The 13,016-nt window shown below is 47.6% G+C and overlaps 1 protein-coding gene across 6 annotated transcripts in view; it reads right to left on the minus strand.

The window, feature by feature from the left end:
- Positions 1 to 1,805: 1,805 nt before the first annotated feature.
- The window catches only part of LOC138511191 (uncharacterized), a 699,527-nt gene continuing 688,316 nt past the window's right edge, over positions 1,806 to 13,016 (minus strand). For all 6 annotated transcript variants that reach the window (XM_069626707.1, XM_069626706.1, XM_069626705.1 and 3 more), the window contains 3 exons: positions 11,077 to 11,115; positions 10,857 to 10,950; positions 1,806 to 5,285 (listed from right to left, as the gene is read on the minus strand). In XM_069626707.1, coding sequence (XP_069482808.1) covers positions 5,219 to 5,285; positions 10,857 to 10,950; positions 11,077 to 11,115 — 200 coding nt within the window. In that variant the 3' untranslated portion in view covers positions 1,806 to 5,218. The remainder of the gene's footprint in view (positions 5,286 to 10,856; positions 10,951 to 11,076; positions 11,116 to 13,016) is intronic.

A 13,016-nucleotide genomic window follows, 5' to 3' on the forward strand; every position in this document is an offset into this window, starting at 1 on the left:
ATTTTGTTTTATACGAGATTGTCAACACTGGGGAGGGCTATTATTTGTTTCAAAGCTCACCCAAGAGGTAGGTGAGGATAATATTAGTGACACTTACCTTTGGACTTTTTTTGGGTTTATCTAATATATGTATACCCACTTAGTAGGAAGGTCTATTACCCCTTAGTGGGCTGAGCCGATGTGAGAATAGTGACATTGGTCCTCATTACAAGTATGGCGGTAAGGTAACAACGGCGCCGGTATCACTACCGGCACCGTTGCTACCGTACCGCCATACTAGGAGCTCTGCTCTCAGGTGCCATTGCAGCCACCAGGTCTGACCTGGTGGTCGTACCGGCACCCACGAGCAGAACATGATCGTAGCACCGGTACCGTTAATAACGGTACCGGTGCTACCAGCCTTCCCATTCCCTTTGAGCCCCATAGCCCTATAGGGCTCAAATGGGAATGGGGATGTACCAGGCCCGATACCCGCGAAAGGGCAATTACTGGCTCCAGCTGGGCCGGAATAGCCTGGTAATTGCCCATTCGTGGGTGCCCGGATGCAAGTTTGGAGGTAGCCTTGCCGGTAAAACCCGCAAGGCTACCGCCAACTTCGTAATGAGGCCATTTAACACAATTCCATCTAGCATGACACAACAAGTGGGTCAGGGATAAAGCCTAACCCAATGCACACGAGAGACTTCACAATTTTAGATCCTTCAGCTTGACCACTTTGGCCTGCCGCTGCCACTGGCCACACCAATCAGCTCCTCCTTCTTGCCACCCTCCTGCCACCCCAACTGATGCTGAACCACACCCGCTTTTATATCCCCCCAGTGCACTTCAAAGTTCTTTTTTCTTTATATGGTTTCCACCAGAACTGCACTGTATACAACCTGCCATCAAAACCAGGAGCTGACCAATAATGTTCTGATTGTGAACTGTACTTCTCCCTTTCCACCGTTTACCTTGTGCTTGGAAGCAAGGAGGTTTACAATAAGGCACCTTAACCAACCAAGAATAAAATCAGAAATATAAAGCATAAGTACGGTTGTAAAAAAGGGGACCATGAACGGTAGCAGTACACACCAAGGAGGTCCCGGTACGCACCAAGGAGGTCCCGGTACCCACCAAGGAGGTCCCGTTACGCACCAAGGAGGTCCCGGTACGCACCAAGGAGGTCCCGTTACGCACCAAGGAGGTCCCGGTACGCACCAAGGAGGTCCCGGTACGCACCAAGGAGGTCCCGTTACGCACCAAGGAGGTCCCGTTACGCACCAAGGAGGTCCCGGTACGCACCAAGGAGGTCCCGTTACGCACCAAGGAGGTCCCGGTACGCACCAAGGAGGTCCCGTTACGCACCAAGGAGGTCCCGTTACGCACCAAGGAGGTCCCGGTACGCACCAAGGAGGTCCCGTTACGCACCAAGGAGGTCCCGGTACGCACCAAGGAGGTCCCGTTACGCACCAAGGAGGTCCCGGTACGCACCAAGGAGGTCCAGGTACGCACCAAGGAGGTCCCGGTATGCACCAAGGAGGTCCCGTTACGCACCAAGGAGGTCCCGGTACGCACCAAGGAGGTCCGCATCTTTCTGGTGCACACTTAAGTATGCCCTGGTAGGGATTGCTGAAGTGTTTGGGTTCTTCGTTGGGTTTTATAAGATTCCGCGTCCATTCCACGTTGCTGCCTCCAAGTCACGATAGCACTGTTCACTACGCAAATCGAGGAACAATGGGAGGATTACTGGGTGCTGAGGTTTGACATTAGGAACTTGGTGAAGGATAGCAAGGAGTCAGACTCGAAAGCAAAAAGAACACAGCAAGTCTTCAAACATCAGGTTTATTGTTTTCCAAAAATGTTTGCATTTCGTAATAAAAATATTTAAAGATATGTATTTATATATGTATACTTCAGTGTGTGGTGATAGGTCAGCCCTCCGACTTCAGAAAGCGGGTGAATGGTGTTCAGCATTTAACAGAATATTTCAGAAAATCAATCACTTCAATGTGGATGGCGACATCAATAAATACTACAGGAGGGGATGTGGGGGCAACTGGGGGAGTTGTGGGGAATAGATCTTGGGAAAGATGAGGTCTGAGGATATTTCTCTGATGGAAGCCCCACTGGTTGGATTCCAAGCTATGAGAATAGTGTGCAGAGTAAGATGTGAAAAGGCGGTGGTAGATTGGGGTAGCAAGCACAGTAAAACACCAGTGGGGTAGAAAGACACTGACTGGCCTGAGAGTCACTAGGACACTCCAGACAAGAGGAACTTTCCAGACTGTGCCCACTCAAAGCACAGTCACGGCTCTGGTTGGATACAAGGTTTTGAAGGCAACGCTGCTTTACAGAGCAACGGTGACAGTGGACTGACAGCAACCTTTCAGGGCAACGATGTGGATGGTATCCACGAGGACAGCGGTCGATTTGAGAGCTGCGAGGTCACCAATACGTTCTACAGCAGCGGAGGCAATGGAAGGCAATGTTAGACTATTGCTTGGAGTAAACATCTTGGAAGCAATGGAAGGCGACAGTCTGTGAACACGCAGTCATCGATTGAAGAACGTCTTGGAGGCGCGATGCCATTCAGTGCTGATTGAACGCTGCATGATCCGGATACTGCAATGGTGAAATGTGGATATCTGTGAGGACAGCCTTAAAATTCAGATCCTAGGGAACAGTCCGAAAAAGGGGGTCTTGAGTTGAGGCTCACACAGGGTAGTCTTGAAAAGAAAGCCTGTGATGATAGTCTTGAAGTGTGCATCTATGAAGGCAGCTTTGAAGACATGCGGACACATTCATTGGTTTAATATTGATGTAGGTTCCCATTGAAAAGCGATCTATAAGAACACTCCTGGACCAGAGATTTGTAAGGACACTTAAATGATATAGATCTGCAAGGATCTATAATTGATTTTTGATGAATGGAGATCCATAATGACTCTCATTGGATAGAAATCTATGAGGGCAGTGAAGGATATAAAACTGTACGGACACTCGGAGTTCTGATAAGACACTTTTAGGATGCAGAGTTATAAGGATATATATCTGTAAGAGCACTTATAACACAGCCATCTGTAGGGGCATTCATTGGCTACAGATCCGTAAAAACATACATTTGAGGTGGATATTGAAGAGCACTTGTTGGATAGAGATCTGCAAGGACACTTATTGTATAGAGGTATATCAGGACACTTAAAGGATACACATTTGTAAGTTTGCTCATTGCAGAAGGATTTGTTGGATAAGGTTCTGTAAAGGCAGTTGATGGAGAGACATATTTAATACCACTTCTGGGACAAAGGCAATAAGAGCACTCATTGGACGGTGATCTATGAGAGTATAAATCCAGAGGGGCACTCATTGAGTTTATAAAGATCTGTTAAGACCCATATTTAGGAGTAATCTAAAAGGAATCTGGAAGGAATCTCTTTGGTTGGATATCTTTAGGGAATCACGTTGGACAGATACGTAAGCACTTGATAGGGACACACACTGGCTAGGGATTTGTAGAGATTCTCTTTGAGGGTATGTCTTGGACAGAGGTCTGCAAGAACTCTCAATGGACATCAATCTGCAATGAACCTTAATGACCAGAAATCAATAGGGACAGTAGTTGGATAGAGGTTTGTAAAGCCTTTCATTAGAGAGAGATCTTTAAGAACACCTCATAGATAGAGGTCTACAAGGACACTCTTTGGACAGTTATTTCTTGGTCCATTGGTGGATAGAAATCTTGAAGGACACTCCATAGAGGTTTGGAAATAAACTCGTTCAATGGAGATGTGTCAGAGTACTAACTGGATAAAAGCTAATGAGTATATTTGTTTCATGGGGGCATGTAAGGCGGATAACTACAGGGAGATATGCTCAAGGACACTCAATGAATTGCATGTAATGGGACATGCTATAAAGAGGCTCGGTTGATACAGATTTGTAGCAGCACTAATTGGATGGACGCCCCTATGGACGCCAGATGCCTGGAGCTCTATGAGGACGCCTGCTTTATAGGCAGCTGTGGGAGACTTGTACGATAAGCAGAGCTAGTGACCATCAGACCGAGCAATTCCTTGGAAATGCTGAAATAAAGGAACCTTTACTACCTGAATTAGGAGATACGCAAACGATGCAAATGAAATGTAATTAGACAGACTACCATATGGACAAGAGATTTAAGACCAGTTGTAATTGAAATGAATACCTGCAGGACCAGACAAGAAATAGTTATGATCATAAAAACAGAAGAGTCCTCTATCCGCTGAATAGAGGACTCTGAACTCTAGTATTGAGAGAGAAACTTTCAGGATGCTGACTGGATAGGGACTTTCGAAGCAGTTGCGTTAGTTGACTTTTGAGATATGAGACTTCATCGAGGGAAATTATCGAGGAGGTGAATTATTTTGAGTGCACTACTAGGCGGATGAGCGCCAGTAGAGTTTTATTAATGAATGGATGTGAGAAAGTGCTTGGGGTCTGTCCAAAAATAATGACACCTCCCGTCTGCATAACTGGAGATCACCCGTTCCGGAAACAATGGTGGTGGCGGGTTTACCGCCACTGTTATTTCCAGACCGGGTGACTCATAATGAGGCCCTTGTGTGTGTGTTTCAACTTTAAAGTGTGGCCCCGACCCTCCTCCTAGGACTTGGCTTTCAAAAAGGCTGGTACAAAAATAAAAGATCGTGTAAATTAGTAGGATTTCCCATTATGTAAGTGCAATTGTAGAAATATGTCCCTAATGTCTCAGAGTGTTTGATGTTATGGGGTCTCACTGGCAGCCTCTCTCTGCTATGGTTAAGCTGCTTCCTTTCAAGGGATTTTAGGGTATAGGGTCCAGCCTGTCTCCTGTATCTCGGCCACTCGTTCGATGGACCGGGTGGCCCCCCATTGCGTCATTACTCCATAGCTTGCAGGATGTCGGAGAATCATGATAGCCGTGGATAGTAATTGGGTGCTCGCTAGGGATATTGTTGATGGAAATTGGATGCTTGCTGGGGATAATGTTATAGTAATTGGGTGCTCGTGGGGATAATGTTTTGGTTGGTGCTCAGTGGTCCTAGTAATTGGATGCTGGCTGGGGATAATGTTTTGGTTGGTGCTCAGTGGTCCTATCTCCTCTCCTTGTGCAATGTCATGACATATCAGTCCGCTGTCTGTTTGGCGATCACGCTGCGCCTGGGTTCCTTCATGCAGCGTGAGGCATTGCGGGTTTGTGTCTCGGAATGCCCGTGGCACACTATGCAATATTCTCCTCCATTGTGGCAGCTTTGTAGATAACATTGGGCTTGTCTTCAGAGTTCATCCTGTTCAAAAGAACAATGAGGAGATAAGAGAAGTGTTAAGATTGCGAGAGTAAAGAAAGAACCTAAAGGGCGTTTATGGTCCCTAATTCATAATAGGCAGTGTTGCCTATGCTAAAATATGAAGACTAAGAACCCGGGTTCCCTTTCTATGTTTTGGCAATTCATTAAAAGCATCCTAAATCCTAGAGCCGTGGCATGCAATCTTTGGCTCACTTGATGTGTTGTACTGCTATGCCCATTAGCCCTAGCCAGTATAGTCAACAGTGAGGGATCATGGTATTTGTAGTCCAAAACATCTGGAGAGCCACATGTTGCAGACCTATGTCCTAGAGGTTCCCATGCATGTACATCAAAGACTGTTTATCCTCGGAATCATAACTTAAGATTTGTACTGCAATCCTGGTGGTACACTCGCTAAAATACTTCAAACTGTCCTGAAAATATGAACATAAAGTTAAAACATCTCTCAAAACCTTCCTATAACTTACAAACACAAAACCAGCAAGGAGGCACGGTCCAAACACATGAAGCTCTCCCTGATGCAGTACATACAAACATGGAATCAAAGATGGCCACTGGAGTTGATGTAGGTATAGGTCAGCCCCTCTGAGCCCACATGACCACAGGCACATGTTCTAATCACTTCCCATTCCATTGCACACTAGAAAGGGGCAGGCAGTGAAGGGATGGCCTGTTCAGGGGGAGGGATTACAACCCTGTATGAATGAAGCAGGCCAGTCTGTCAGCGCGAGTTTCAGGAACACTTTGCTTGAATGTTATTAATGCTGGAAAGAGACCAATTGATCAAGCTGAAGAGATTATGCTAAAGACAGGAGAGGCGAAGAGAGCTGGCGTGGTGGCAGCAGGAGAGAGGAGAAGGTAATGTCTATGGAGAAGTCTATGGAGAAGCTGGTAAGAGCAAAAGGGAAGAAGGTGCTGGTCGTAGCAGGAGTGGCAGAGGTGGTATACAATGGGACCGGTGGTTAGGGAGGTGGTGAGTCCACAGCAGTATGAGCTGGGAAGATCAAAAGGGAGTGATGCAGTGGTGACAGGAGTGTTGGTGGTGGTCATAGACCAAGAGAAGGTAAGTAAGAAGCTGGTGAGACCTGAGTGGGTAAGGGAGGTGATGCCTACAGATTGGTATTGTAGAGTGGTGGCGGAACAGTTAAGGGGAATCTGGGCTGTGGGGAGAGGTGAAGCGTTAAGACAGAGCAAGGTGGTAGAGGCCAGAAGGTGGCAAGAAGGGAAGTCCAAGGTCGTAGCAAATAAAACAGAGCAAGAAACTAGAGGCATGGTGGTGGCGTTGAAAGTTCAATGTGATTAGAGGCAGAGTAGAAGCACTGAGAGGAGTTTAAGCGTCTGAGTGAAGAAGTGGCAAGAAGAGGTTGTTAGTTTGTAGATGGCGTCCATAGACAGAGGCCAAAGTGACAGTAAGAAGATATGACAGAGAAGAAGCAAGCCTTAGCTACAGGAGTAAAGAAGCAAGGGCAAGGGAGAAAGGAGCTTGAGTTGAAAATGTGGAAGGGAGTGTGAAGGAAGAATCAGGACACGTTGATGAGTGGAGGAGGAAGGAGAATGCCATAGAATTGAGAGACAGAGAATGTATTGAAGAGTTTATCCATGAAGCAGTGTATTAGGAGTCTAGTCAGCCAGAGCAACAATGTCCTTGAGGGCCAGGCCTAGCCCGAGGCATTTGCAGGAGGTGGGAGTAGATTCCAGTTGGGGTGAAGGAGTCCAGTGACAGTTTAGAGATGAATGGGCTAAGGAGTGCAGACTCTCAGGGAGGGCTATAGAATGGTGTATCTGCCCATCTCCTGGCAGACCTCTGTGTCCTCTTCCAGGAGACATGGAAAACAGTGATACCCAAGACCGGGTTAGTACTGGAGCTTGGCATCCCAGAAAGCCAGCATCTAGGCTCTAAAGACAAGATTTGGATCACCATTAAGCCTGCAATATAACCCTTATGAAACATTACACAAATTGAACTGGGATGCTGACTACAGTGGCCTGAGGGCCTACTCACACTACTACGATTGAGGAGTGACGAGGAAGGAACATTTCTGAGAAAGCTGCCCTGTTTTTCTGTTTTTATTGGAAAGATCGCTTGTTTACATTAGAGCTGTTACCATTTCTGTTTGAATCCCTAAATAAAGGCTTGATTAGAATATTTGTTCTTGGTGTCCTTCTTGACCCCTGGTGCCCACTATATGATACTTGGTGTCAGAAGTGGGATCAAAAAAATGTAAACTCGCTAGCTGGCCCGAGACACCAATGCCGAGATCATGGAATGAATCCCAACCCTACTTGCCCAGAAGGCCATTCCTGCCCTTATCCCGGAAATTTGATTTCCCTTAAACTATTTCTGAAAAGAAATTGTTAGTAAGAGACCTCACCCCAGGAAACCTGTCTCATAAGCTACAGATGAACTACCAACCATCCCATAGATGTTTGAACAGTCTCCAATCCCTGTGGATGGGTGACTCAGGGTTTTCAGCCTAGGCCACGGGGTTCCCACACATGCACACCACAAGATCGCATTCCAAGTCCCTGGGTTCCATCTGGAAAGTGTGTGAGCAGAGACCCACACAATGACCATGACCTGAGCCATCATTGAAGACTACAGCTACAATTAATTTCTAAGACTACAGCCACAGGACTGCCTGCCCACAGAAGCCAATAGGCGAGGGTTTTCAGGTTTTTGCAGCTTCCAATGTAGAAATACAGAGCATATCAAAACTGATGTTAGAGACTGGGGTCAGCATGCAGGTTCTGAAGAGCTGTTATGGCATAGTAAAGACCCTGTATGCTCCTGCTGGGACCCGGAAAATATCAGTTATGGGGGTCCTCAAATAATGATCTAGGGAAGCTCATTCTGTTTCTGTTAAATTTCACCTGCAGAACTATCTATATCCACACTGGGTACTTGTTCACCCATCTGCAAATTGACCTCCCCTACCAGCGGAAGAAGGTCCCCTGATGTGACGAGTACATGCCGATGAAACCTCACCTAGAAGGGCAGCCGTCCCAAGGAGACATTTGGTGGTGGAAAAGGAAAAGATCTAATGGCAGGACCCCGGCACCATTTTCTGTTTGGAGCGTTGGCTCACGCTCCTTAATATTATCTGACCACAGAGGGGATATGGAGGAGCAGAAGGTCCCAAAACGTCTGTTGGGGCGTGGCGGCTCATGATCTTCAGGTGGCAATGTCACCAGAGTAAATTCATCAGGGAAAAGCTCCTGAGACTTGAGAAAACCCCTAATCGCTGTTTGGAATGTCGGCTCATGGGTTACTGGTAGAGATGTGGCACCACCGGCTGGTTGAGAAAATACCCCTGTCAACGGTGTAACATGGAACCCGTTCAGACAGACTTCAGAACTGCATGGCCTCTGGGACAGAATCAATACCAGAGCTGACCATCTTTGCAGTGAAAGAACTAGGAAGGAAGTCCTCCCCCGTAACCTCAGGCTGAGCCGCGTATCGATCATCAGGCCTATTTCTGCCATATCAAAGGTATGGGTTGAACCAAATTTAAAGAGCCCACCTGAGAAGCAAGAACCCCACTAATGTGGTCAAAGGAGGGCCAGACCTAACTCTTTTGAAATCCAAGGAAGGGAGGTTTCAGGAGGCCAAGCGTGCCTGTGAGTCAGAAGGAGAGGAGAGATCCTGGGAGTTAAGTTCAGATTGCCAAACCATCAGCTTTCAGCAAAACCTCTCAGGGTAGTCATACAAAGAGCTTTGTCCCTGACCTGTCCATCTGCACGTTGGGGCTAGATACTAGAGTAGATGATGAGGGGAATGGCTGGTTGACTGACCAATCAAAAGCGCTACCTGTTGGGGAGCTGGGTGGGTGGGTGTGTGGTGAGTCAAGGTGGGAGGCAGTGTGTGGGGGCAATGTGTGCCGAATGGGCAGTGTTTTGTGTTAGTTGGCAGTGACTGCATGCGTTGTTGTGCAGTGGGTGCGTGTGTGGGCATCGGGCGTGTTTTTGGGGCAATGTGTGTGGGGTAGCAGTGTGTGGGGGGTCAATGTGTATGTTGGTGGGTGGAGAGTGAGTGTGTGGTGGGGTTAAACGGGGAATGCAGGTGTGGGGGAAGTGTATGTGTGTAAGGGATTGGCTGTGTGTGGTAGGGGCAGTGTGTGTGGAGTGGGGAGTGGCAGTGTGTGTCAGGGGCTGATTGTGTGTGTGGGGAAGCGAGCGAAGGCAAATGCAAGGAGCAATGTGTGTATGTGTGCATAGGGGCAGCATGAGTGTGGGAGTAATGTGATTGGGGCAGTATGTGCAGGGGGAAAGTGTATGTGTTTGTATGGGGGCAGTATGTGCTTGCAGGTAGCTTACATTGCGCATGTATGGCCAATGTATGTGGGGGCAGTGTGGGACAGTCAGTGTGTGTGGGTGCCAGTGTGATTGTGGTTACAGTGTGTGTGGGAATTGTATATTGTAATGGAGGCAGTGTGGGTAGGTGAAGGGAATGTGTGGGTGCAGTGTGTGTGAAGGTGTGTGTTTGGGAGTGGGCAGTGTGCATTGGGGAGCAGTGTTAGTGTAGGAGGGCAGTTGGTGTGTGGCCAGTGTATGTGTGGAAACCATATGCAGGCAGTGTGTGAGAGTAGTGCGTGTGTGTGTTGGGCAGTGTTTATGTGTGTTGGTGCTGTGGATGTGTGGGGAGAAGTGTGCGGTGGGCTTGTGTTCTTGTGTGTGGGGGCACTATGTGCATGTGCGAGAAAGAGCAGTTTTTGGGAGGGTCCGTTTGGGTGGGTGCATTGTGTCAGGAGCGTGTGTGTGTGTGTGTCTGGTGTATGTGTGATAGAAATGCAATCAGCTCATGGTCCCATGCATGGCCTTGATCTTTTTAAACAGTCCATGTACGTGCTTAACAAAAAGCTCTATCGACCCAAACTAACCGAGCACCATAAAACGGCTAAAAGCTTAAGAAAACACAAACAAAACATACGAGCAGAACTTTGCCTGCTAGTGCTGGGTTCCAGGGATGGGTGGTGATGTGCCGGGACGTCCCAGATTGGGGTCAATGATTTCCCCACCCACCGTGAGGTCATGCTTCCGTTTCCGGTTTCCCCTAACATCAATCAGCCTGCTGAGGAGCCTGTGAGACATGCAGCTGACTGACAGCTGAGTAAAAGAGACTGCAGTGGGTGTGGCTCGTGCAGGGATGAGGAGGGAAGCCACATAGGACTTAATATGGCCATGGGTGTTGATGGCGAAGACAAATAACCAAACATCATCTGCTGTCCTATTGCTTTTAGCCCCTTGTGAATAGGTTCCGCTTTGTATGTGGCTAGCACCATCCAATAGCCAAAATCTAACAACAACCCCACAAGACTACTTCTCTCTGTGAGCTGTGAATTTTGAAGTGTGCCGACCTAAAAAGGGACCCCACCCCATGTCCTTGAATATTCTTACCATTAAATGCCATTTTTAGGAGCCTGACCACGTGTGCCCTCCACATTCCACGGCCCATTCACAGGGATGCAGTCCCTCACAAATGTGCAAGAATTGAGTGACACAACCACATTTTGGACTCAATCATTAGACCAGATTATCAGAGCTCGTCCTTACCTCCTGTTCTTGCTTTGCTGTTTCCTCACGTAGACGCAGAAGGCCACGGCTGTGACGGCAAAGAGGACCGCAAAGACGATGGCGAGTATAGCCCCTGCAGGAAGAGGAGTGGGTTAGTATTAGGGGCCTCCTAGTAGTGCTGCGAGACTCATTGCAATGCATGCATTTGCCGCAAAACTAGCAAGCTGTGGATTGGCCAGAGCATGCACATGTCACTCACCTATGCTGAGGGAGGCGGATGTGAGGGGCTGCTTGGTGTCTGAAAAAATGTAAACAACAATTGTGAATGGACGTGCAATACAAAGGAACCTGCATACAAGGAAGGCAGATGCACAACACCATGTAACGGAAAGTTCTATTAACGTAAAGACAAGGCTTTAAGTGGGCTGGGACTAGTGGGGTGTAACAACTCCTCCCAAGCCGGGTCCCCTAGCCACACCCCTCACTTAAGACAAACACGCTAGCTGCAGGCCCCTCTTCAGCCCACCTACCCATCGCTTCTACTTCCAGGCATGCTCTTCTAATGAAGTCCCCTGGTCATCTATCAGGTGGGATTGGCCAGTTTTGCACCGCAGCTAGATACCCTACATGCTGAACTGGTGGTTCATGACCATGCAGGGCTGACGGGCCCTCGAGTGCAGCCCTTTGCTGACTCAAAGACTCCCTCCTCATCTTCACTGCTGTGTGGTGGCCTTACTGTGGCCTAAAGCATGATGCAAGCATGCTATCCCAATCATGTAACAAACGCAATCCCCTGTACAGAAACCCTGAGCTCCGCAGTGACTACACATTCGGACAATGTATTATCAGATTATTACACAATTCCATCCCACTGCACCTGTCTGGCCTTGCAAGTATGAGACTCTGAGGGACAAGTAACACTCCTGCAAATACAGCAAGCGCAACAGCAGGGACAAGTACAAATGCACCCACAGCAAGGGCAATCGCAACAAGCACCCATGCACACACAACAATATGCAAATACAGGACAATTATTGACGCCCAGAACATGAGGGGTCACTGTGGTAGGAGGAACTCCTGTCACGGGGACAGGGATGTGCTTGTACGCACAATAGGAAAGCTCACAGGGTGACTTGATGTGTTCACTACTATCTGTGACACCAGACCCCAAGAGGAACCAAGGGTCGATGTGACGATAGGGGGCAAATCCTTTTCTTTTCTTGTAGACTCTGGGGCAACTCCTTTGTGTATACGAGAACGAAAATACCCAATGTCAGGCATTGCCATGAATGCTCAAGGATTATCTGGTGCTACGAATTTAGTTCCTTTTACTGATAAGTTACCCGTTTCTATAGGGGAATGTGACATGTCCATTCCTTTGTTATATTCACAACAGATACCAGTTAACATTTTGGGAAGAGATTTAATGACAAAACATAACATGACGATTTCATTTACTGATCAAGGAATAGTGTGCTCCACTCCAGGAATACACTATTTAAATGTGAGAGAGTTCATACTAGCGTTAACAGGGCAAGTGGCGCTGTGACGCGTCCTGGTAGATCCAGAAGTCTTTTTATATGGTGTCATCATTTTGCTGACTTGGCTACCTGGTCTGTTAGGGAAGATTGTGAGGATACCTGATGAATTTTTATTTAGACCACAAATACCTACGGATGAGGAAGATGGACAGACTTTCCCTCTAGAGTTGGAAGCAGCTATAGTTTGAGGCAAGATAGCAATGCTTGAAGGGGTGGATGACTCTCTTCTTTTTTTTTTATAACTCTGTTTATTGGGATTAAAAAGCATAACATAATAACAATAAACATGAATCATCGGCGTACAACAAATGAGAGAGGCATAGCAATATCAAGAGCAAGAGGGGCCCCGCAGGGTCAAGTGCCCAGGACAGCTGCAGGGCAATGCAGGCAAATAGTGTTATTCGAGGTGTTGATCTGCATCCATCGGCGGGCTTCAATGAGCATCAAGCCATTTTCCCCATATTTTTTCGAATTTGCGGGGGCAACCCCGTGCATTATAGATCTGGCGTTCTGAAGCCGCGCATCTGTCCAGTTCATTACTCCAGCGGTTCAGGCTCAGTAGGTCTGCAGAACCCCATTTAGCCGGGATAAGTCTCTTGCCTGCCCCTAACGCTATTGACAGGAACATTCTTTCATATTATGTGAGGTCTCCTTCTCC

This window comes from Ambystoma mexicanum, chromosome 6p (genome assembly GCF_040938575.1).
Source record: "Ambystoma mexicanum isolate Mex_15411 chromosome 6p, UKY_AmexF1_1, whole genome shotgun sequence".
NCBI classification, from domain to species: domain Eukaryota; kingdom Metazoa; phylum Chordata; class Amphibia; order Caudata; family Ambystomatidae; genus Ambystoma; species Ambystoma mexicanum.